Raw genomic sequence first — 26601 nt, forward strand, 5'->3', positions numbered from 1 at the left:
ATAGAGAGAGGCAGATAGAGAGAGGGAGAGAGGAGAGAGTGAGGAGAGAGAGAGTGAGGAGAGAGAGAGTGAGGAGAGAGAGAGAGAGAGAGAGACAGAGAGAGAGAGACAGAGAGAGAGAGAGAGAGAGAGGGAGAGGATACAGAGAACAGAGGAATGACTAGAGAGACCCAGCGGTGCTGTTATGATGAGTTGTATTTCCTGACCTGAAGACTTGAGTCCTTATTCATTGGATCTAAAGGGCTAACGGAGTCTTGAGTCACACAGACGGGTTTGATACCCGGTATATACCCAATACCATACACACAAACTCACCGGCCCCTCCCTTGATGCTACCCTGGGGTCCCGATATGGAGAAGACGGACAGGCAGTCGTCGTCTTGGGAACAGCCGGCCTGGATGGCGCGGACGTAACTATGGGAACGGGTCCGGAAGCATCCAGGTAGATCCAAGGCTTCCACCGCCTGACTCTCTATCTCTCCAAACATGGTCTCACACACCGCCTCAAACTGACGATTCAGAGAGTCACCCAGCTACAGGAGAGAGAGAGAGAGAGTACATATCCACACCCACACGCATGTCATTGGAGGCTCCTTTCATAACAAATACCTCTAGGGTAGCACCTAGTTAGACAGCTAGCTTCCGTCCTCCTCCGGGTACATTGACTTACATTGACTTCAATACAAAACTTAGAAGGCTCATGGTTCTCACCCCCTTCCATAGAATTACACAGTAATTATGACAACTTCGGGAGGTCATCCTCCAACCTATCAGAGCTCTTGCAGCATGAACTGACATGTTGTCCACCCAATCAAGGGATTAGAGAATGAAACTAGTACTGAAAGCATAAGCTACAGCTAGCTAGCACTGCAGTGGATAAAATATGGTAGTTGACTCAAAGAGAGAGAAAGACAATAGTTGAACAGTTTTTAACAAATTGATTTATTCAAAAAGGAAGGAGAATCAGCAGAGAGAGAGAGAGCAAGCTAATTATATTTAGTTGTTGTCACGATCGTCATAAGAAGCGGACCAAGGCGCAGCGTGAAAGAAAGACATCTTCTTTAATTCAATGAAGACAAAACAAAACAACAAACAGACGACCGTGAAGCTATATGAAACAAAATAGTGCTGACACTAAACACTACACATAGACATAGACAATTACCCACAACAGCCCAATGCCTATGGCTGCCTTAAATATGGCTCTCAATCAGAGACAATGAATGACAGCTGTCTCTGATTGAGAACCCCTCAGGCAACCATAGACATACCTAGACACATACACTCAAACACAAACCCATCTACTCTACCTAAACCCCCTATACCATACAACCACCCAAGACGAGACAAAAACACACAAACATCCCCCCTGTCACACCCTGACCTAACCAAACTATTACAGAAAACAAAGATAACAAAGGCCAGGGCGTGACAGTTGTAATATTTTTTCTTCTTCTTAGTTTATTTTTCACTAGTGAGCTAATTTAGCTAATTTAGCAACAACAACAACAACTAGCTGACTAAACTACGCTCCATGGTGAAGGAAGTTTCTAATGAACTCCAACGTCTAGTTAGCTACAGAACAGAGAGGAATGCTATGTACGCTAGCTAGCTGGCTAAGGCTATCCAACACTTTAGCTTTTTGAAATGGAAGCTTTCAGGTTTTTATAAAGGGCCTGCCTGTGTAACTGCTAAACTGCTTGCTGTACACTGTACGGCGTGATTGTACACATGGATTGGATTGTGGGTTTTACTAACTAGTTAGTTGTAGTTTGTTGACTATAATGTTAATAGGGTGACAACGATGTAGGCTGTGTGTAGCGGTTATGATATGAAGGTTTGGCTCGGAAAGGTTTTATCGCCTGGTCACAGACAGCTGTTGTGTTGTACACTGAAGTCCACGAGCGAAGGGAAAAGGCGAGAGGAGAGCGTGTGTAGATGCGAGAAGTAATTTTCCGACGAGCAAAGTGATGATCCTCTACGTGGCTGCTATGAAAGTGAACTGTGTGTGCAGGGTGATCAGGGGTGTATTCATTTCCCGCCGATTACGTTGAAAAAAACGTTTCACAGTAGCAAACGCAACGGGGAGGGAGGGTCCTACCTGAATTCATCCAATAGAAACTCTTGTTTTAGTTGTCTGGTGACTACACCCCTAGATCAGCAAGAGTGTGCAAGGTGGTATTGAACGTGTCACGGTCTGTCACAATGATTACTCCAATTTGTCTCTCCACCTGTGTGCACCTACATTGTAAACTTTCATCATAGGCTCGGTTGTATCAACCTCATGATGGGTTCAGGGAACATTAGAGTATCATGTAATAACCTGAACCTATCACTGCTACATTGAACCGGGTGAATGGAATATGAATTACAGTCATCCAACATGGCTGTAATAGAAATAAGGCCGCTCTAAATCGTCTTCCCTCATCTTAAATGCCACGGATTTTGTGGAGCGTCGGGTAACGATGCTTCGAGGGTGGCTGTTGTCAATGTGTGCAGGGGGTCCCTGGTTCGAGCCCAGGTAGGGACGGAACAATGAGGAGATGAATAAAACATACAGACAGTGTTCCGAAGGTGTGTGGTCTTACCTGTGAGCTGGTCAGAGACCGCGTGTAGCTCCGAGAGCGTGCGTGACTCTTCGGCGTGCTTAGGTTGTTAGCGTAGGGTAGCGTAGCATCTACACACTGCTTACACGCGTATCTACACACACACACACACACACACACACGCACACACACACACGCACACACACACACACACACACACACACACACACACACACACACACAGACACACACACACGCACACACAGTAAAATTAGATTAAGTCAACCTCCAGCTCCTCCTCCAACTCAATCATTTCCATCTTCCTCATCATCCTCATCATCATCAACAAGGTGACAGATTTCATACGTGATGGTTGTATGACACCCCCCCCCCCCCCCCCTCCCCTTACTTGGTGGTGGATGACCTGTGGTCCATGCTGACAGAGCGTCTGAAGGCCTCTCTCTGGGCGATGATGGTGGTTTTAGGAGAGGCTTTAGGACTGGCGTCAGAGTCCTGACTATCATCGTCTCCCATGGCCTTGACATAGCTGCCGCTCCGCATGCGCCTGCAGGGGATCTCCCCCCCTCCGTCAGGACCCCCCCACTCCATCCCGTCTGACGGGACCTGGACACACACACACACGCACACACAAAAATGTAAATGTAAGAACACACAAAAGTAGAAAGACACACGCACACATACACATACACACACTCACACACACACACAAATGCACACACACACACATTTATAAACAGGGGGGAAAGAGAGTGAAGATTATGGTTAGTGACAAATTCATCTCATGCACTTTGATTAAATAGCTTAAAAGTATTATTTTGTTTAAAAACTTGAACATCAAGATCAGATAATCATACTATTACTAGGTTTTTAGAAAATAAAATGTAGGAGCTTTTCCATAATTCTCGGTTTTTCCAGAGAAACATGAAACATATGCAGAATTAGAATAAGGGTTTCTGGAAAGGAAGGAATTTGGGGAAAGGGACCAGATATTTTTCTGCTGACATTTAGACAGGGAACGAAGGGAAAGGAGGAAGTAAGGGTATATGACTCATCACCTTTGATTAATTTAAATGTAATCTATGCCAATAACACCAAGGGGGAATCAGGTTCTAAACACTCTATGTTCATTTCACTACTCACTACTCCCTACCGAGGAAAAACATCCCCACAGCATGATGCTGCCACCACCATGCTTCACTGAAGGGATGGTGTTCTCGGGGTGATGAAAGGTGTTGGGTTTGCGCCAGACTTAGCGTTTTCCTCGATGGCCAAAAAGCTAAATTCTAGTATCATCTGACCAGAGTACCCTTTTCCATATGTTTGGGGAGTCTCCCACATGCCTTTTGGCAAACACCAAACGTGTTTGCTTATTTATTTCTGGCCACTCTTCCGTAAAGCCCAGCTCTGTGGAGTGTACGGCTTAAAGTGGTCCTATGGACAGATACTCCAATCTTTGCTGTGAAGCTTTGCAGCCTCTTCAGGGTTATCTTTGGTCTCTTTGTTGCCTCTCTGATCAATGCCCTCCTTGCCTGGTCTGTGAGTTTTGGTGGGTGGCCCTCTCTTGGCAGGTTTGTTGTTGTGCCATATTCTTTCCATTTTTTAATAATGGATTAAATGGTGCTCTGTGGGATGTTCAAAGTTTCTGATATTTTTTTATAACCCAACCCTGATGTGTACTTCTTAACTTTGTCCCTGACCTGTTTGGAGAGCTCCTTGGTGGTGCCCCTTGCTTAGTGGTGTTGCAGACTCTGGGGCCTTTCAGAACAGGTGTATATATACTGAGATCATGTGACACTTAGATTGCACACAGGTGGACTTTATTTAACTAATTATGTGACTTCTGAAGGTAATTGGTTGCACCAGATCTTATTTAGGGGCTTCATAGCAAAGGGGGTGAAAACATATGCACGCACCACTTTTCCATTATTTAAATAGATTTTTTATTCTTTGAAACAGGTTATTTTTTTTCATTTCACTTCACCAATTTTGACTCTTGTGTATATCCATTATATGAAATCCCCCCCCAAATCTATTTAAATTACCGGTTGTAATGCATCAAAATAGGAAAAACGCCAAGGGGGTGAATACTTTAGCAAGGCATTGTAGTTAGTCAGTCTGGCTTGTGCAAATATGTGTACGCATGCACACTCACACAGGCATTTACACACAGACAGGTACAGGAAGATGGCACACTGCACAGCTCACACGTTATCATAATTGTGAGAAAAAGACAGAAAAGGACAAATTGAGCCTTATAGAGACAGCAACTTACAGAGAGAGAGAGACTTACAGAGAGAGAGAGACTTACGGAGAGAGAGAGACTTACATAGAGAGAGAGAGAGACTTACAGAGAGAGAGACTTACAGAGAGAGACTTACAGAGAGAGAGACTTACAGAGAGAGAGAGAGACTTACGGAGAGAGAGAGAGACTTACAGAGAGAGAGACTTACAGAGAGAGAGACTTACAGAGAGACGGCAACTTACAGAGAGAGAGACTTACAGAGAGAGAGACTTACAGAGAGAGAGAAACTTACAGAGAGAGAGAGACTTACATAGAGAGAGAGACTTACAGAGAGAGATAAACTTACAGAGCGAGAGAGAGACTTACAGAGAGAGAGAGACTTACAGAGAGAGAGAGAATTACATAGAGAGAGAAACTTACAGAGAGAGAGAAACTTACAGAGAGAGAGAGACTTACAGAGAGAGAGAAACTTACAGAGAGAGAGAGACTTACAGAGAGAGAGAGACTTACGGAGAGAGAGAGAGACTTACAGAGAGAGAGAGACTTACGGAGAGAGAGAGACTTACAGAGAGAGAGAGAGAGAGAGACTTACAGAGAGAGAGAGACTTACGGAGAGAGAGAGACTTACAGAGAGAGAGAGAGACTTATTGAGAGAGAGAGAGACTTACAGAGAGAGAGAGACTTACAGAGAGAGAGAGAGACTTACGGAGAGAGAGACTTACAGAGAGAGAGACTTACGGAGAGAGAGAGAGACTTACAGAGAGAGAGAGACTTAGAGAGAAATTTACAGAGAGAAACTCAGTCTAATCTCTATATCCCTTGGCCTCTCTCCCTCCTTCGCTCTCTCTGGGACACAGGGCTTATAGAGAGGTGGACACAGGGCTTATAGAGAGGTGGGCACAGGGCTTGTAGAGAGGGGGGCACAGGGCTTATAGAGAGGTGGGCACAGGGCTTATAGAGAGGTGGGCACAGGGCTTATAGAGAGGTGGGCACAGGGCTTAGAGAGAGGTGGGCACATGGCTTATAGAGAGGTGGGCACAGGGCTTATAGAGAGGTGGGCACAGGGCTTATAGAGAGGTGAGCACAGGGCTTATAGAGAGGTGGGCACAGGGCTTATAGAGAGGTGGGCACAGGGCTTATAGAGAGGTGGGCACAGGGCTTATAGAGAGGTGAGCACAGGGCTTAGAGAGAGGTGGGCACAGGGCTTATAGAGAGGTGAGCACAGGGCTTATAGAGAGGTGGGCACAGGGCTTATAGAGAGGTGGGCACAGGGCTTATAGAGAGGTGGGCACAGGGCTTATAGAGAGGTGGGCACAGGGCTTAGAGAGGTGGGCACAGGGCTTAGAGAGAGGTGAGCACAGGGCTTAGAGAGGTGAGCACAGGGCTTATATAGAGGTGGGCACAGGGCTTATAGAGAGGTGGGCACAGGGCTTATAGAGAGGTGGGCACAGGGCTTGTAGAGAGGTGGGCACAGGGCTTAGAGAGGTGGGCACAGGGCTTAGAGAGAGGTGAGCACAGGGCTTAGAGAGGTGAGCACAGGGCTTATATAGAGGTGGGCACAGGGCTTATAGAGAGGTGGGCACAGGGCTTATAGAGAGGTGGGCACAGGGCTTAGAGAGGTGGGCACAGGGCTTAGAGAGAGGTGAGCACAGGGCTTAGAGAGGTGAGCACAGGGCTTATATAGAGGTGGGCACAGGGCTTATAGAGAGGTGGGCACAGGGCTTATAGAGAGGTGGGCACAGGGCTTGTAGAGAGGTGGGCACAGGGAGAAGGGTCATATGCGGTCAAAAAAGCACAAATCTCTCATTTTTCTTCATCTTTCTTCTGTCCCCGACAGCACCATCAAAAATATTCACTTAATCTTTCTCTCACAATATTTACACTAAAAACGCCAAATCCTTCGTTTGAACTCTCTACGAGTTTATTTCATAGACCCAGATGAACTGCAAGGTAGCAAAATTGTAGATTCATTTAAAAAAGTAATCTGTCACAAAGACAGACATGTGACCCCTAAAGAAAGTGCCAGTCAGGGTTAGTTGTTGAAATGGCTTGGTAACAGCACGTATAGTGTGATATTAAAGTGGGACTGAGGCGCCGAGGAGCTCTTTTATAAGGCTCCAAGGACCTCCACTGGCCCCTCAGCTCTGGAACCAACACCATGCTGACTACAGCACATCCCAGCCCCACGGTGCAGACAAAACGTGTCCCTTTGAAAATACGGTGCCACTAGCTACTGCAACTGATGATGTGAGGAGAGGGAACTACGGGAAGGGAGGGAGGAGAGAGAGGGAACTAAGGGAAGGGAGGGGGGGAAGAGAGGGAACTAAGGGAGGAGAAGGAGGAGAGGGAGGGAATTAAGGGAAGGGAGGGATGGAACTAGGGGAAGGGAGGAGAGAGAGGAAACTAAGGGAAGGGAATGGAGGAGAGAGAGGGGACTAAGGGAAGGGAGGGAGGAGAGAGAGGGAACTAAGGGAAGGGAGGGATGGAATTAGGGGAAGGGAGGAGAGAGAGGAAACTAAGGGAAGGGAATGGAGGAGAGCGAAGGGACTAAGGGAAGGGAATGGAGGAGAGAGAGGGAATTACGGGAATGGAGGGAGGAGAGAAAGGGAACTAAGGGAAGGGAGGGAGGGAACTAAGGGAATGGAGGAGAGAGAGGGAACTAAGGGAAGGGAGGAAGGAGAGAGAGGGAACTAAGGGAAGGGAGGGATGGAACTAGGGGAAGGGAGGAGGGAGAGGAAACTAAGGGAAGAGAGGGAGGAGAGAGAGGGAACTAAGGGAAGGGAGGAAGGAGAGAGAGGGAACTAAGGGAAGGGAATGGAGAGTGAGAGGGAACTAAGGGAAGGAAGGAGAGATGGAGAGAACTAAGGAAATGGAAGAGAGAGAAGGAACTAAGGGAATGGAGGAGAGAGAGGGAACTGAGGGAATGGAGGAGAGAGAGGTAACTAAGAGAATAGAGGAGAGAGAGGGAACTACGGGAATGGAGGAGAGAGAGGGAACTAAGGGAATGGAGGAGAGAGAGGGAACTAAGGGAAGGGAGGAAGGAGAGAGAGGGAACTACGGGAGGAGAGGGAGGAGAGAGAGGGAATTAAGGGAATGGAGGAGAGAGAGGGAATTACGGGAACAGAGGAAAGAGAGGGAACTAAGGGAAGGGAATAGATGAGAGAGAGGGAACTAAGGGAAGGGAGGGAGGGAACTAAGGGAAGGGAAAGGAGGAGAGAGAGGGAACTAAGGGAAGGGAGGGAGGAGAGAAAGGGAACTAAGGGAAGGGAATGGAGGAGAGAAAGGGAACTAAGGAAGGGAATGGAGGAGAGAGAGGGAACTAAGGGAAGAGAGGGATGAGAGAGAGGGAACTAAGGGAAGGGAATGGAGGAGAGAGAGGGAACTAAGGGAAGGGAATGGAGGAGAGAGAGGAAAATAAGGGAAGCGAGGGAGGGGAGAAAGGGAACTAAGGGAAGGGAATGGAGGAGAGAGAGGCAATTACGGGAATGGATGGGAGAGAGGGAACTAAGGGAAGGGAATGGAGGAGAGAGAGGAAACTAAGGGAAGGGAGGGAGGAGAGAAAGGGAACTAAGGGAAGGGAATGGAGGAGAGAGAGGGTATTACGGCAACGGAGGGGAGAGAGGGAACTAAGGGAAGGGAATGGAGGAGAGAGGGAATTACGGGAATGGAGGAGAGAGAGGCAACTAAGGGAAGAGAGGGGGAAGAGAGAGGGAACTACGGGAGGAGAGAGGGAATTAAGGGAATGGAGGAGAGAGAGGGAATTACGGGAACAGAGGAAAGAGAGGGAACTAAGGGAAGGGAATAGATGAGAGAGAGGGAACTAAGGGAAGGGAGGGAGGGAACTAAGGGAAGGGAAAGGAGGAGAGAGAGAGAACTAAGGGAAGGGAGGGAGGAGAGAAAGGGAACTAAGGGAAGGGAATGGAGGAGAGAAAGGGAACTAAGGAAGGGAATGGAGGAGAGAGAGGCAGCTAAGGGAAGGGAGGGAGGAGAGAAAGGGAACTAAGGGAAGGGAATGGAGGAGAGAGAAAGGGAACTAAGGGAAGGGAGGGAGGAGAGAGAGGGAACTAAGGGAAGGGAGGAAGGAGAGAGAGGGAACTAAGGGAAGTGGAGGGATGGAACTAAGGGAAGGGAGGAGAGAGAGGAAACTAAGGGAAGGGAGGAAGGAGAGAGAGGGAACTAAGGGAAAGGGATGGAGAGTTAGAGGGAACTAAGGGAAGGAAGGAGAGATGGAGGGAACTAAGGAAATGGAAGAGAGAGAAGGAACTAAGGGAATGGGGGAGGGAGAGGGACATGAGGGAATGGAGGAGGGTGAGGGAACTAAGGGAATGGAGGAGAGAGAGGGAACTAAGGGAATGGAGGGTTGGAACTAAGGGAAGGGAGGAGAGAGATGGAACTAAGGGAAGAGAGGGAGGAGAGATAGGGAACTAAGGGAAATGAGGAGAGAGAGGGAACTAAGGGAAGGGAGGAGAGGGAGGGAACTAAGGGAAGAGAGGGAGGAGAGGGAACTAAGGGAAGGGAGGAGAGAGAGGGAACCAAGGGAAGGGAATGGATGAGAGAGAGGGAACTAAGCGAAGGGAGGGAGGAGAGAGAGGGAACTACGGGAAGGGAATGGAGAGAGAGGGAACTAAGGGAATGGAGGAGAGAGAGGGAACTAAGGGAAGGGAGGAAGGAGAGAGAGGGAACTACGGGAGGAGAGGGAGGAGAGAGAGGGAATTAAGGGAATGGAGGAGAGAGAGGGAATTACGGGAACAGAGGAAAGAGAGGGAACTAAGGGAAGAGAATAGATGAGAGAGAGGGAACTAAGGGAAGGGAGGGAGGGAACTAAGGGAAGGGAAAGGAGGAGAGAGAGGGAACTAAGGGAAGGGAGGGAGGAGAGAAAGGGAACTAAGGGAAGGGAATGGAGGAGAGAAAGGGAACTAAGGAAGGGAATGGAGGAGAGAGAGGGAACTAAGGGAAGAGAGGGATGAGAGAGAGGGAACTAAGGGAAGGGAATGGAGGAGAGAGAGGGAACTAAGGGAAGGGAATGGAGGAGAGAGAGGAAAATAAGGGAAGCGAGGGAGGGGAGAAAGGGAACTAAGGGAAGGGAATGGAGGAGAGAGAGGCAATTACGGGAATGGATGGGAGAGAGGGAACTAAGGGAAGGGAATGGAGGAGAGAGAGGAAACTAAGGGAAGGGAGGGAGGAGAGAAAGGGAACTAAGGGAAGGGAATGGAGGAGAGAGAGGGTATTACGGCAACGGAGGGGAGAGAGGGAACTAAGGGAAGGGAATGGAGGAGAGAGGGAATTACGGGAATGGAGGAGAGAGAGGCAACTAAGGGAAGAGAGGGGGAAGAAAGAGGGAACTACGGGAGGAGAGGGAGGAGAGAGGGAATTAAGGGAATGGAGGAGAGAGAGGGAATTACGGGAACAGAGGAAAGAGAGGGAACTAAGGGAAGGGAATAGATGAGAGAGAGGGAACTAAGGGAAGGGAGGGAGGGAACTAAGGGAAGGGAAAGGAGGAGAGAGAGAGAACTAAGGGAAGGGAGGGAGGAGAGAAAGGGAACTAAGGGAAGGGAATGGAGGAGAGAAAGGGAACTAAGGAAGGGAATGGAGGAGAGAGAGGCAGCTAAGGGAAGGGAGGGAGGAGAGAAAGGGAACTAAGGGAAGGGAATGGAGGAGAGAGAAAGGGAACTAAGGGAAGGGAGGGAGGAGAGAGAGGGAACTAAGGGAAGGGAGGAAGGAGAGAGAGGGAACTAAGGGAAGTGGAGGGATGGAACTAAGGGAAGGGAGGAGAGAGAGGAAACTAAGGGAAGGGGGGAAGGAGAGAGAGGGAACTAAGGGAAAGGGATGGAGAGTTAGAGGGAACTAAGGGAAGGAAGGAGAGATGGAGGGAACTAAGGAAATGGAAGAGAGAGAAGGAACTAAGGGAATGGGGGAGGGAGAGGGACATGAGGGAATGGAGGAGGGTGAGGGAACTAAGGGAATGGAGGAGAGAGAGGGAACTAAGGGAATGGAGGGTTGGAACTAAGGGAAGGGAGGAGAGAGATGGAACTAAGGGAAGAGAGGGAGGAGAGATAGGGAACTAAGGGAAATGAGGAGAGAGAGGGAACTAAGGGAAGGGAGGAGAGGGAGGGAACTAAGGGAAGAGAGGGAGGAGAGGGAACTAAGGGAAGGGAGGAGAGAGAGGGAACCAAGGGAAGGGAATGGATGAGAGAGAGGGAACTAAGCGAAGGGAGGGAGGAGAGAGAGGGAACTACGGGAAGGGAATGGAGAGAGAGGGAACTAAGGGAATGGAGGAGAGAGAGGGAACTAAGGGAAGGGAGGAAGGAGAGAGAGGGAACTACGGGAGGAGAGGGAGGAGAGAGAGGGAATTAAGGGAATGGAGGAGAGAGAGGGAATTACGGGAACAGAGGAAAGAGAGGGAACTAAGGGAAGAGAATAGATGAGAGAGAGGGAACTAAGGGAAGGGAGGGAGGGAACTAAGGGAAGGGAAAGGAGGAGAGAGAGGGAACTAAGGGAAGGGAGGGAGGAGAGAAAGGGAACTAAGGGAAGGGAATGGAGGAGAGAAAGGGAACTAAGGAAGGGAATGGAGGAGAGAGAGGGAACTAAGGGAAGAGAGGGATGAGAGAGAGGGAACTAAGGGAAGGGAATGGAGGAGAGAGAGGGAACTAAGGGAAGGGAATGGAGGAGAGAGAGGAAAATAAGGGAAGCGAGGGAGGGGAGAAAGGGAACTAAGGGAAGGGAATGGAGGAGAGAGAGGCAATTACGGGAATGGATGGGAGAGAGGGAACTAAGGGAAGGGAATGGAGGAGAGAGAGGAAACTAAGGGAAGGGAGGGAGGAGAGAAAGGGAACTAAGGGAAGGGAATGGAGGAGAGAGAGGGTATTACGGCAACGGAGGGGAGAGAGGGAACTAAGGGAAGGGAATGGAGGAGAGAGGGAATTACGGGAATGGAGGAGAGAGAGGCAACTAAGGAAAGAGAGGGGGAAGAAAGAGGGAACTACGGGAGGAGAGGGAGGAGAGAGGGAATTAAGGGAATGGAGGAGAGAGAGGGAATTACGGGAACAGAGGAAAGAGAGGGAACTAAGGGAAGGGAATAGATGAGAGAGAGGGAACTAAGGGAAGGGAGGGAGGGAACTAAGGGAAGGGAAAGGAGGAGAGAGAGAGAACTAAGGGAAGGGAGGGAGGAGAGAAAGGGAACTAAGGGAAGGGAATGGAGGAGAGAAAGGCAGCTAAGGGAAGGGAGGGAGGAGAGAAAGGGAACTAAGGGAAGGGAATGGAGGAGAGAGAAAGGGAACTAAGGGAAGGGAGGGAGGAGAGAGAGGGAATTAAGGGAAGGGAGGAAGGAGAGAGAGGGAACTAAGGGAAGTGGAGGGATGGAACTAAGGGAAGGGAGGAGAGAGAGGAAACTAAGGGAAGGGGGGAAGGAGAGAGAGGGAACTAAGGGAAAGGGATGGAGAGTTAGAGGGAACTAAGGGAAGGAAGGAGAGATGGAGGGAACTAAGGAAATGGAAGAGAGAGAAGGAACTAAGGGAATGGGGGAGGGAGAGGGACATGAGGGAATGGAGGAGGGTGAGGAAACTAAGGGAATGGAGGAGAGAGAGGGAACTAAGGGAATGGAGGGTTGGAACTAAGGGAAGGGAGGAGAGAGATGGAACTAAGGGAAGAGAGGGAGGAGAGATAGGGAACTAAGGGAAATGAGGAGAGAGAGGGAACTAAGGGAAGGGAGGAGAGGGAGGGAACTAAGGGAAGAGAGGGAGGAGAGGGAACTAAGGGAAGGGAGGAGAGAGAGGGAACTAAGGGAAGGGAGGAGAGAGAAGGAACGAAGAGAAGGGAATGGAGAGCGAGAGGGAACAAGGGAAGATAGGGAGTAGAGAGGGAACTAAGGGAAGGGAGGAGAGGGAGGGAACTAAGGGAAGAGAGGGAGGAGAGAGAGGGAACTAAGGGAAAGGAGGAGAGAGAGGGAACTAAGGGAAGGGAATGGACTAGAGAGAGGAAACTAAGGGAAGGGAGGGAGGAGAGAGAGGGAACTAAGGGAAGGGACTGGAGAGCGAGAGGGAACTAAGGGAAGGGAGGAGAGGGAGGAGAGAGAGGGAACTAAGGGAAGGGAGGAGAGGGAGGAGAGAGAGGGAACTAAGGGAGGAGAGAGAGGGAACTAAGGGAGGGAGGAGAGGGAGAAGAGAGAGGGAACTAAGGGAAGGGAGGAGAGAGAGGGAACTAAGGGAGGGAGGAGAGAGAGGGAACTAATGGAGGGAGGTATTTCATTTAATTGAGTTCATCACTGCTTGTATTTATGAGAGGTGTTGACATGTTGAATGCACTGAGCTGTCTGTTTAAACTACTAACACACAGCTCAGACATCCATCCATACCCCACAAGACATGCCACCAGAGGTCTGTCTAAACTACTGGCACACAGCTCAGACACCCATCCATACCCCACAAGACATGCCACCAGAGGTCTGTCTAAACTACTAACACACAGCTCAGACACCCATCCATACCCCACAAGACATGCCACCAGAGGTCTGTCTAAACTACTAACACACAGCTCAGACACCCATACATACCCCACAAGACATTACACCAGAGGTCTGTCTAAACTACTAACACACAGCTCAGACACCCATCCATACCCCACAAGACATGCCACCAGAGGTCTGTCTAAACTACTAACACACAGCTCAGACACCCATCCATACCCCACAAGACATGCCACCAGAGGTCTGTCTAAACTACTAACACACAGCTCAGACACCCATCCATACCCCACAAGACATGCCACCAGAGGTCTGTCTAAACTACCGGCACACAGCTCAGACACCCATACATACCCCACAAGACATGCCACCAGAGGTCTGTCTAAACTACTAACACACAGCTCAGACACCCATGCATACCCCACCAAGACATGCCACCAGAGGTCTGTCTAAACTACTAACACACAGCTCAGACACCCATACATACCCCACAAGACATGCCACCAGAGGTCTGTCTAAACTACCGGCACACAGCTCAGACACCCATCCATACCCCACAAGACATGCCACCAGAGGTCTGTCTAAACTACTAACACACAGCTCAGACACCCATACATACCCCACAAGACATGCCACCAGAGGTCTGTCTAAACTACTAACACACAGCTCAGACACCCATCCATACCCCACAAGACATGTCACCAGAGGTCTGTCTAAACTACTAACACACAGCTCAGACACCCATCCATACCCCACAAGACATGCTACCAGAGGTCTGTCTAAACTACTGGCACACAGCTCAGACACCCATCCATACCCCACAAGACATGCCACCAGAGGTCTGTCTAAACTACTGGCACACAGCTCAGACACCCATCCATACCCCACAAGACATGCCACCAGAGGTCTGTCTAAACTAGTAACACACAGCTCAGACACCCATACATACCCCACAAGACATGCCACCAGAGGTCTGTCTAAACTAGTAACACACAGCTCAGACACCCATACATACCCCACAAGACATGCCACCAGAGGTCTGTCTAAACTACCGGCACACAGCTCAGACACCCATACATACCCCACAAGACATGCCACCAGAGGTCTGTCTAAACTACTAACACACAGCTCAGACACCCATACATACCCCACAAGACATGCCACCAGAGGTCTGTCTAAACTACTAACACACAGCTCAGACACCCATCCATACCCCACAAGACATGCCACCAGAGGTCTGTCTAAACTACTAACACACAGCTCAGACACCCATCCATACCCCACAAGACATGCCACCAGAGGTCTGTCTAAACTACTAACACACAGCTCAGACACCCATACATACCCCACAAGACATGCCACCAGAGGTCTGTCTAAACTACTAACACACAGCTCAGACACCCATACATACGCCACAAGACATGCCACCAGAGGTCTGTCTAAACTACTAACACACAGCTCAGACACCCATACATACCCCACAAGACATGCCACCAGAGGTCTGTCTAAACTACTAACACACAGCTCAGACACCCATCCATACCCCACAAGACATGCCACCAGAGGTCTGTCTAAACTACTAACACACAGCTCAGACACCCATCCATACCCCACAAGACATGCCACCAGAGGTCTGTCTAAACTACTAACACACAGCTCAGACACCCATCCATACCCCACAAGACATGCCACCAGAGGTCTGTCTAAACTACCGGCACACAGCTCAGACACCCATACATACCCCACAAGACATGCCACCAGAGGTCTGTCTAAACTACTAACACACAGCTCAGACACCCATCCATACCCCACAAGACATGCCACCAGAGGTCTGTCTAAACTACTAACACACAGCTCAGACACCCATCCATACCCCACAAGACATGCTACCAGAGGTCTGTCTAAACTACTGGCACACAGCTCAGACACCCATCCATACCCCACAAGACATGCCACCAGAGGTCTGTCTAAACTACTGGCACACAGCTCAGACACCCATCCATACCCCACAAGACATGCCACCAGAGGTCTGTCTAAACTACTAACACACAGCTCAGACACCCATCCATACCCCACAAGACATGCCACCAGAGGTCTGTCTAAACTACTAACACACAGCTCAGACACCCATCCATACCCCCAAGACATGCCACCAGAGGTCTGTCTAAACTACTAACACACAGCTCAGACACCCATCCATACCCCACAAGACATGCCACCAGAGGTCTGTCTAAACTACTAACACACAGCTCAGACACCCATACATACCCCACAAGACATGCCACCAGAGGTCTGTCTAAACTACTAACACACAGCTCAGACACCCATCCATACCCCACAAGACATGCCACCAGAGGTCTGTCTAAACTACTAACACACAGCTCAGACACCCATACATACCCCACAAGACATGCCACCAGAGGTCTGTCTAAACTACTAACACACAGCTCAGACACCCATCCATACCCCACAAGACATGCCACCAGAGGTCTGTCTAAACTACTAACACACAGCTCAGACACCCATCCATACCCCACAAGACATGCCACCAGAGGTCTGTCTAAACTACTAACACACAGCTCAGACACCCATCCATACCCCACAAGACATGCCACCAGAGGTCTGTCTAAACTACTAACACACAGCTCAGACACCCATACATACCCCACAAGACATGCCACCAGAGGTCTGTCTAAACTACTAACACACAGCTCAGACACCCATCCATACCCCACAAGACATGCCACCAGAGGTCTGTCTAAACTACTAACACACAGCTCAGACACCCATCCATACCCCACAAGACATGCCACCAGAGGTCTGTCTAAACTACTAACACACAGCTCAGACACCCATCCATACCCCACAAGACATGCCACCAGAGGTCTGTCTAAACTACTGGCACACAGCTCAGACACCCATCCATACCCCACAAGACATGCCACCAGAGGTCTGTCTAAACTACTAACACACAGCTCAGACACCCATCCATACCCCACAAGACATGCCACCAGAGGTCTGTCTAAACTACTGGCACACAGCTCAGACACCCATACATACCCCACAAGACATGCCACCAGAGGTCTGTCTAAACTACTAACACACAGCTCAGACACCCATACATACCCCACAAGACATGCCACCAGAGGTCTGTCTAAACTACTAACACACAGCTCAGACACCCATCCATACCCCACAAGACATGCCACCAGAGGTCTGTCTAAACTACTAACACACAGCTCAGACACCCATCCATACCCCACAAGACATGCTACCAGAGGTCTGTCTAAACTACTAACACACAGCTCAGACACCCATACATACCCCACAAGACATGCCACCAGAGGTCTGTCTAAACTACTAACACACAGCTCAGACACCCATCCATACCCCACAAGACATGCCACCAGAGGTCTGTCTAAACTACTAACACACAGCTCAGACACCCATCCATACCCCACAAGACATGCTACCAGAGGTCTGTCTAAACTACTGGCACACAGCTCAGACACCCATCCATACCCCACAAGACATGCCACCAGAGGTCTGTCTAAACTACTGGCACACAGCTCAGACACCCATCCATACCCCACAAGACATGCCACCAGAGGTCTGTCTAAACTACTAACACACAGCTCAGACACCCATACATACCCCACAAGACATGCCACCAGAGGTCTGTCTAAACTACTAACACACAGCTCAGACACCCATACATACCCCACAAGACATGCCACCAGAGGTCTGTCTAAACTACTAACACACAGCTCAGACACCCATCCATACCCCCAAGACATGCCACCAGAGGTCTGTCTAAACTACTAACACACAGCTCAGACACCCATACATACCCCACAAGACATGCCACCAGAGGTCTGTCTAAACTACTAACACACAGCTCAGACACCCATCCATACCCCACAAGACATGCCACCAGAGGTCTGTCTAAACTACTAACACACAGCTCAGACACCCATCCATACCCCACAAGACATGCTACCAGAGGTCTGTCTAAACTACTGGCACACAGCTCAGACACCCATCCATACCCCACAAGACATGCCACCAGAGGTCTGTCTAAACTACTGGCACACAGCTCAGACACCCATCCATACCCCACAAGACATGCCACCAGAGGTCTGTCTAAACTACTAACACACAGCTCAGACACCCATCCATACCCCACAAGACATGCCACCAGAGGTCTGTCTAAACTACTAACACACAGCTCAGACACCCATCCATACCCCACAAGACATGCCACCAGAGGTCTGTCTAAACTACTAACACACAGCTCAGACACCCATCCATACCCCACAAGACATGCCACCAGAGGTCTGTCTAAACTAAGACATGCCACCAGAGGTCTGTCTAAACTACTAACACACAGCTCAGACACCCATACATACCCCACAAGACATGCCACCAGAGGTCTCTTCACAGTCCCCAAGTCCAGAACAGACTACGGGAGGCACACAGTACTACATAGAGCCATGACTACATGGAACTCTATTCCACATCAGGGAACTGATGCAGCAGGAGAATCAGATTTTAGAAAACAGATAAAAATACACATTATGGAACAGCAGGGACAGTGAAGCAACACAAACATAGGCATGGACACACACACACATACACACGCACACACACACACACACACACACACACACACACACACACACACACACACACACACACACACACACACACACACACACACACACACACACACACACACACACACACACACACACACACACACACACACACGATAACATGCACACTATACACACACGTGGATTTAGTACTGTAGATATGTGGTAGTGGTGAAGTAGGGGCCTGAGGGCACACACATAATATGTTGTAAAATCTGTTGAGAATGTATTTTAATGTTTTAAAAATAAATCTATAACTGCCTTCATTTTGGATCCCAGCAACTAACGAGGATCCATAATAAATACAAATAGAATTGATCATTTGAGACAGAGTCTCTCACCCAGCTATTTGAGACAGTGTCTCTCACCCAGCCATTTGAGACAGTGTCTCTCTCACCCAGCTATTTGAGACAGTGTCTCTCATCCAGCCATTTGAGACAGTGTCTCTCTCACCCAGCCATTTGAGACAGTGTCTCTCACCCAGCCATTAGAGACAGTGTCTCTCACCCAGCCATTTGAGACAGTGTCTCTCACCCAGCCATTAGAGACAGTGTCTCTCACCCAGCCATTTGAGACAGTGTCTCTCTCACCCAGCTATTTGAGACAGTGTCTCTCATCCAGCCATTTGAGACAGTGTCTCTCTCACCCAGCCATTTGAGACAGTGTCTCTCACCCAGCCATTAGAGACAGTGTCTCTCACCCAGCCATTTGAGACAGTGTCTCTCACCCAGCCATTAGAGACAGTGTCTCTCACCCAGCCATTTGAGACAGTGTCTCTCACCCAGCCATTTGAGACAGTGTGTCTCTCACCCAGCCATTTGAGACAGTGTGTCTCTCACCCTGCCATTTGAGGCAGTGTCTCTCACCCAGCCATTTGAGACAGTGTGTCTCTCACCCAGCCATTTGAGACAGTGTGTCTCTCACCCTGCCATTTGAGGCAGTGTCTCTCACCCAGCCATTTGAGATAGTGTCTCTCATCCAGCCATTTGAGACAGTGTCTCTCACCCAGCCATTTGAGACAGTGTCTATTTGAGATTGAGGCAAAAAGCTGGATCTACACGACATCTGACGTCGACTGAAAACCACTTTTAACTAACTTTGATATTGGAGTACAGAGCCACTTTAAGGGTGATAATTCCCCTCATCTAAGTTCCTAATCTAACTTCCAAGCACGTATTGTACAAACTAACCATAACATTTTTAATGGATGGGACACGGCGATTATTCTAAAATGAGTAAGAGGTCGGATCGCCTTGTCACGCTGTTAACTCAAAATCTGCACAAATGTAAACGCCTTCTCATGGACATTATTAAAAGAGAGAGAGACAGAGAGAGAGACAGAGAGAGAGAGAGAGAGCGAGAGAGAGAGAGAGAGAGAGAGAGAGAGAGAGAGAGAGAGAGAGAGAGAGAGAGAGAGAGAGAGAGAGAGAGAGAGAGAGAGAGAGAGAGAGAGCGAGCGAGGCTGAATATAGCATAAGAAAGAGAAACAGAGAGATAGAGGAGAGGATGATAGAGAAACAGAGAGAGAAATCAGAGAGAGCCACAGGGTGACTGAAGGAGTGTGACAGTTAACCTGTGTGTCAGTCATCTGATGTAGTTCATAACTCCAGTAATGATGAAGACTGTCAGTCCGTCTCTGTGTGTGTGTGAGAGAGGAGCTGCTGACAGTCAGACTGTAATACTTCCTGACACAACCTGACATGCTCCCTCTACCATATTAATACTCTCTGACAGAGGGAGGCTGACTGTCTCATTGTGTGTGTGTGTGTGTGTGTGTGTGTTTGTAGGAAGAGCTATGGGGGAAAACACACTCCTTCCTCCTTCCTCCTTCCTCATTCCCTACCCACCTGTAGGTAGTGAAAGGTCCTCTCCTTCAGTTTGTTCTCCAGAGGTACCAAGGCCTTGTCATAGCCTCCTCCTCCTCCTCCTCCTCCTCCTCCTCCTCCTCCTCCTCCTCCTCCTCCTCCTCCTCCTCCTCCTCCTCCTCCCCGGACAGACGATGGGTACACCTCTCTAGCCTGGCTGACCGTCATGGCCGACCACGTGCTCCTCTTCAGAGAGTGTTGCCCTGGCCCTCCATGGTACCCTACCACTCCCCCTCCGCCACCCTCCCCCCCTGCCAGGGCCAGAGTGGTACAGGCCATGCACTCCCCCGGCCCGGGCCCTGGTGGTACACTCCCCTGCTTGGGCAGTTTCTTCATGGTCAGCTCCTGGATAGCAGCGTCCAGACTCTCGTGGCCCGTGGGGTACCCGTCTCGCCCGCCACCTCGACCACCTGGCCCGGTGTTGCCCGCGGTTACCAGAAAGCTGCTGTCACTGTCTAGGTTGTCGTCGGAGCTCCACCACCCGGCAGTTCGGTTCCGGTGGCGCCGGCCAGACGACTCGTGGCGCCCATCCCCGCTCTTGGAGCGCTCGCGAGACTTGCTGCGCTTCACCGAGCGGGACTGGTGGCCCGAATAATGATGCCCACCGCCCTCTTCTCCTCCGCTCCTTTGTCCTCCTCCTCCTCTTTCCCGGTAATCCCCTCCTCCTCTTGTACCGTTGTATTCCCTCTTCGACGGCGCCTCGAGGGAGTGGGACTTGGCGAAGAGTCTCTGGACTGAGTGAACCAGGTGGCGGATACGGGAGGGGCTCTCGCCGCGCTGCTCCGCCCCGCTGGCGCTCCTCTGGTACTGCAGGGTGTGGAACCCGTCTGGAGGAAGCTGCTTCTCAAACTGATCCAGGCTGTGCATCTTAGCCACGTGACCCCCCACCGTGGACAGACACTCCTCGCATGAGTCGTACTGATGGGGCGCGGGGTGATGGCTGGGGTGCGAGCGGGGGAACGTCCCCCCTCCAGAGTGCGAGGAGAGGAAACGATGCTCTGGGGGACCCCCGGGAGGGTAGTAGGGGTGTCCCGCTCCGTCGTAGTGTTCGTAGTCTCGGACGGAGCTGGGGGCGGGGTCGCAGTCGCACGGTGTGTGTCCCCCTTCTCCAACAGAGGACAGGCTGCGGCTGGCCTGGTACCCCTTCATGGAGGAGGCCAAGGCGCCGTGGTGGGTCGCCCGGGCCGAGAGGGGACGCTGTGGGCGCGACAGGGCTGCAACGGACTCACCTAGAGAGCAGATAGAAAGACAGAGAGGATGGAGAGGGAGAGAGAGAGAGAGAGAGAGAGAGAGAGAGAGAGACAGAGAGAGAGACAGAGACAGAGACACAGAGAGAGAGAGAGAGAGACAGAGAGAGAGAGAGAGAGAGAGAGAGAGAGAGACAGAGACAGAGACACAGAGAGAGAGAGAGAGAGAGAGAGGAAAATACTCTGCATTATCATTAACAGCAGACTCGTACATTTCCTCAATGAAAACATTGTACTGAGCAAATGTCAAATTGGCTTTTTACCAAATTTTACCAAATTACCGTACAACAGACCATGTATTCACCCTACACACCCTAATTGACAACCAAACAAACAAAAACAAAGGCAACTTCTTCTCATGCTTTGTTGACTTCAAAAAAGCCTTCGACTCAATTTGGCATAAGGGTCTGCTATACAAATTGATGGAAAGTGGTGTTGGGGGTAAAACATACGACATTATAAAATCCATGTACACAAACAACAAGTGTGCGGTTAAAATTGGCAAAAAACACGCACATTTCTTCACACAGGGTCGTGGGGTGAGACAGGGATGCAGCTTAAGCCCCACCCTCTTCAACATATATATCAACAAATTGGCGCGGGCACTAGAACAGTCTGCAGCACCCGGCCTCACCCTACTAGACTCTGAAGTCAAATGTCTACTGTTTGCTGATGATCTGGTGCTTCTGTCACCAACCAAGGAGGGCCTACAGCAGCACCTAGATCTTCTGCACAGATTCTGTCAGACCTGGGCCCTGACAGTAAATCTCAGTAAGACCAAAATAATGGTGTTCCAAAAAAGGTCCAGTCGCCAGGACCACAAATTCCATCTAGACACTGTTGCCCTAGAGCACACAAAAAACTATACATACCTCGGCCTAAACATCAGCGCCACAGGTAACTTCCACAAAGCTGTGAACGATCTGAGAGACAAGGCAAGAAGGGCATTCTATGCCATCAAAAGGAACATAAATTTCAACATACCAATTAGGATCTGGCTAAAAATACTTGAATCAGTCATAGAGCCCATTGCCCTTTATGGTTGTGAGGTCTGGGGTCCACTCACCAACCAAGAATTCACAAAATGGGACAAACACCAAATTGAGACTCTGCATGCAGAATTCTGCAAAAATATCCTCAGTGTACAAAGTAGACAACAAATAATGCATGCAGAGCAGAATTAGGCCGATACCAACTAATTATCAAAATCCAGAAAGGAGCCGTTAAATTCTACAACCACCTAAAAGGAAGCGATTCCCAAACCTTCCATAACAAAGCCATCACCTACAGAGAGATGAACCTGGAGAAAAGTCCCCTAAGCAAGCTGGTCCTAGGGCTCTGTTCACAAACACAAACACACCCCACAGAGCCCCAGGACAACAGCACAATTAGACCCAACCAAATCATGAGAAAACAAAAAGATAATTACTTGACACATTGGAAAGAATTAACAAAAAAACAGAGCAAACTAGAATGCTATTTGGCCCTAAACAGAGAGTACACAGTGACATAATACCTGACCACTGTGACTGACCCAAACTTAAGGAAAGCTTTGACTATGTACAGACTCAGTGAGCATAGCCTTGCTATTGAGAAAGGCCGCCGTAGGCAGACATGGCTCTCAAGAGAAGACAGGCTATGTGCTCACTGCCCACAAAATGAGGTGGAAACTGAGCTGCACTTCCTAACCTCCTGCCCAATGTATGACCATATTAGAGAGACATATTTCCCTCAGATTACACAGATCCACAAAGAATTAGAAAACAAACCCAATTTTGATAAACTCTCATATCTACTGGGAGAAATTCCACAGTGTGCCATCACAGCAGCAAGATTTGTGACCTGTTGCCACAAGAAAAGGGCAACCAGTGAAGAACAAACACCATTGTAAATACAACCCATATTTATGCTTATTTATTTTAACTTGTGTGCTTTAACCATTTGTACATTGTTACAACACTGTATATATATAATATAACATTTGTAATGTCTTTATTGTTTTGAAACTTCTGTATGTGTAATGTTTACTGTTAATTTGTATTGTTTATTTCACTTTTGTATAATATCTACCTCACTTGCTTTGGCAATGTTAACACATGTTTCCCATGCCAATAAAGCCCCTTGAATTGAATTGAATTGAATTGAGAGAGAGAGAGAGAGACAGAGACACAGAGAGAGAGAGAGAGAGAGAGAGAGAGAGAGAGAGAGAGACAGAGACACAGAGAGAGAGAGAGAGAGAATGTTAGAATATAAATCCAGATTTATTGAGAATATATAAAGAAAGAATAAGAAATAAACATTCAGGGGAAACAGGTGTCCATAACATGTTGAACACTTTTCCCGAATAACATTTATATACACTTTCCCGCACACACACCTCTCTCTCGTTTCCTATTTCTCTCTCTCTGTCTCCTCTCTCAGTCTCTCTCTCTCTCTCTCTCTTTCTCTCTCCTCTCTCTGTCTCTCTCTCTCTCTCTCGTTTCCTATTTCTCTCTCTCTCTCTCTGTCTCCTCTCTCAGTCTCTCTCTCACTCAGTCTCTCTCTCACTCAGTCTCTCTCTCACTCAGTCTCTCTCTCACTCAGTCTCTCTCTCACTCAGTCTCTCTCTCACTCAGTCTCTCTCTCACTCAGTCTCTCACTCACTCAGTCTCTCTCTCACTCACTCAGTCTCTCTCTCACTCACTCAGTCTCTCTCTCACTCACTCAGTCTCTCACTCACTCAGTCTCTCTCTCTCTCACTCAGTCTCTCTCTCTCTCTCTCTCTCAGTCTCTCTCTCTCTCTCTCTCTCTCTCTCTCTCTCTCTCTCTCTCTCTCTCTCTTCTCTCTCTCTCTCTCTCTCTCTCTCTCTCTCTCTCTCTCTCTCTCTCTCTCTCTCTCTCTCTCTCTCTCTCTCTCTCTCTCTCTCTCTCTCTCTCTCTCTCTCTCTCTCTCTCTCTCTCTCTCTCTCTCTCTCTGTGTCTCTCTCTGTCTCTCTCTCTCTCGTTTCCTATTTCTCTCTCTCTCCATCGCTGTGTAAATGCCAAAGCATCCCTCATTCTCCACACGTCTCTCCCTCCCTCTATCCACTCCTCTCCTCTGTTGACCTATTTATTTCAGTCTGTCTGCCTCAGCCTCTCTTTCTACCGCTCTCTATCTCTCTCTACCTTTCTCTATCTCTGCCTACCTGCTCTATCTCTCTCTATCTCTGCCTACCTGCTCTGTGCTCTCTCTCTCTACTTCTGTCTGTCGCTCTGTCTGTACCTGTCTACCTCTGTCCCGACTACCTGTCTGCCTGCTCCTCTCTCTGTCTCCCTGCTCCTCTTTCTGTCTCCCTGCTCCTCTCTCTGTCTCCCTGCTCCTCTCTCTGTCTCCCTGCCCCTCTCTCTGTCTCCCTGCTCCTCTCTCTGTCTCCCTGCCCCTCTCTCTGTCTCCCTGCTCCTCTTTCTGTCTCCCTGCTCCCTCTCTGTCTCCTTGGTCCTCTCTCTGTCTCCCTGCTCCTCTCTCTGTCTCCCTGCTCCTCTCTCTGTCTCCCTGCTCCTCTCTCTGTCTCCCTGCCTGCCTCTCTGTTCTCTATCAGTGGTAATATTCCATAGGGGATGTGAGTCTCCGTTTACACCAACATAAACAATCCGTATGTGAGTTTATATTCTTTATGTATCAGCTGAAAAAAGCCTTTGTCAGGCTGAGAGTTGAAGGAGGCGAGCTAAATGGCCCTCTATTCCCTATATAGTGCACTACTTTTGACCAGAGCCCTATGGAACCCTATTCCCTATATAGTGCACTACTTTACATCAGGGCCCATAGAAAGTACTACAATATATAGGGAATATAATGCCTTTTGGAACGCAAACAAAGTTCAAGCTGTGTCTGTGTTAGTGTGTGTGTCTGTGTTAGTGTGTGTGTCTGTGTTAGTGTGTATGTCTGTGTTAGTGTGTGTATGTCTGTGTTAGTGTGTATATGTCTGTGTTAGTGTGTGTATGTCTGTGTTAGTGTGTATATGTCTGTGTTAGTGTGTGTGTGTCTGTGTTAGTGTGTGTGTCTGTGTTAGTGTGTGTGTCTGTGTTAGTGTGTGTGTCTGTGTTAGTGTGTGTGACTGTGTTAGTGTGTGTGTCTGTGTTAGTGTGTATGTGTGTTAGTGTGTATGTGTGCTTGTGTGTATGTTTGTTAGTGTGTATGTTTGTATATGTGTCTGTGTGTATGTGTGCTAGTGTGTTTGTGTGTGTGTGTTAGTGTGTTTGTGTGTGTGTGTTAGTGTGTATGTGTGTGTGTGTGTGTGTGTGTGTGTGTGTTAGTGTGTTTGTGTGTGTGTGTATGTGTGTATGTGTGTTAGTGTGTGTGTGTGTTAGTGTGTTAGTGTGTGTGTTTGTATGTGTGTGACTCATGGATCAGTTTTCCCAACAGTTGACTATCTATGTTACTGTACCTAAACCATAAGTCAGAGGTCAGGGGTCATGCACACGTGTCATGTGGCCAGGAAGTGGTAAGAGCACAATCCATAGGTCAATTAGGATGCCCTCTAAAACCGACCACTAACACAATATGGTGACATCCCTCCTTCACGTTGCCCTCTGACAGACAAGGGTGGAATATTCGTCACTGTACTGTAAAAGTCATTGCTAGAAAGCAGGAAGTTACCATTGAGAGCTCATTCAATAAACAGACAGAGAAAGAATCCTCCAAGCTATCGCCTCTCACCAACACTGAATGAACACCGAATGTATTTTTTTAATGGCGTCTATTCACAGCCAGACAAAACGGAGAGACAATGGACGCCATCATTGGAAAAACAGTGCAACAGTGGCAAGGTAATACAGAGATACACATAGTAAAGAGGGCTACTGTGTGTGTGTGTGAGAGAGAGAGAGAGAGAGAGAGAGAGAGAGAGAGAGAGAGAGAGAGGCTGAATATAGCATAAGAAAGAGAAACAGAGAGATAGAGGAGAGACATTCTCTCGACATCCTCCCAGACCAGCTAGACATCCTCCCAGACCAGCTAGACATCCTCCCAGACCAGCTAGACATCCTCCCAGACCAGCTAGACATCCTCCCAGACCAACTAGGCATCCTCCTAGACCAGCTAGACATCCTCCCAGACCAGCTAGACATCCTCCAAGACCAGCTAGACATCCTCCCAGACCAGCTAGACATCCTCCCAGACCAACTAGACATCCTCTCAGACCAGCTAGACATCCTCCCAGACCAGCTAGACATCCTCTCAGACCAGCTAGACATCCTCCCAGACCAGCTAGACATCCTCCCAGACAAGCTAGACATCCTCCCAGACCAGCTAGACATCCTCTCAGACCAGCTAGACATCCTCCCAGACCAGCTAGACATCCTCCTAGACCAGCTAGACATCCTCTCAGACCAGCTAGACATCCTCTCAGACCAGCTAGACATCCTCTCAGACCAGCTAGACATCCTCCCAGACCAGCTAGACATCCTCCTAGACCAGCTAGACATCCTCCTAGACCAGCTAGACATCCTCCTAGACCAGCTAGACATCCTCTGAAACCAGATAGACATCCTCCTAGACCAGCTAGACATCCTCCCAGACCAGCTAGACAACCTCCTAGACCAGCTAGACAT

The 26601-nt window shown here is 49.0% G+C and overlaps 1 protein-coding gene across 1 annotated transcript in view; it reads right to left on the reverse strand.

The window, feature by feature from the left end:
* The window catches only part of dlgap3 (discs, large (Drosophila) homolog-associated protein 3), a 157071-nt gene that overhangs the window by 54015 nt on the left and 76455 nt on the right, over positions 1–26601 (reverse strand). Inside the window, exons 2-5 of the mRNA XM_055893249.1 lie at positions 19769–21015; positions 2970–3169; positions 2588–2699; positions 316–532 (exon numbers count right to left, since the gene is read on the reverse strand). Coding sequence (XP_055749224.1) covers positions 316–532; positions 2588–2699; positions 2970–3169; positions 19769–20935 — 1696 coding nt within the window. The 5' untranslated portion in view covers positions 20936–21015. The remainder of the gene's footprint in view (positions 1–315; positions 533–2587; positions 2700–2969; positions 3170–19768; positions 21016–26601) is intronic.

Source organism: Salvelinus fontinalis, chromosome 32, assembly GCF_029448725.1.
Source record: "Salvelinus fontinalis isolate EN_2023a chromosome 32, ASM2944872v1, whole genome shotgun sequence".
Classification (NCBI taxonomy): domain Eukaryota; kingdom Metazoa; phylum Chordata; class Actinopteri; order Salmoniformes; family Salmonidae; genus Salvelinus; species Salvelinus fontinalis.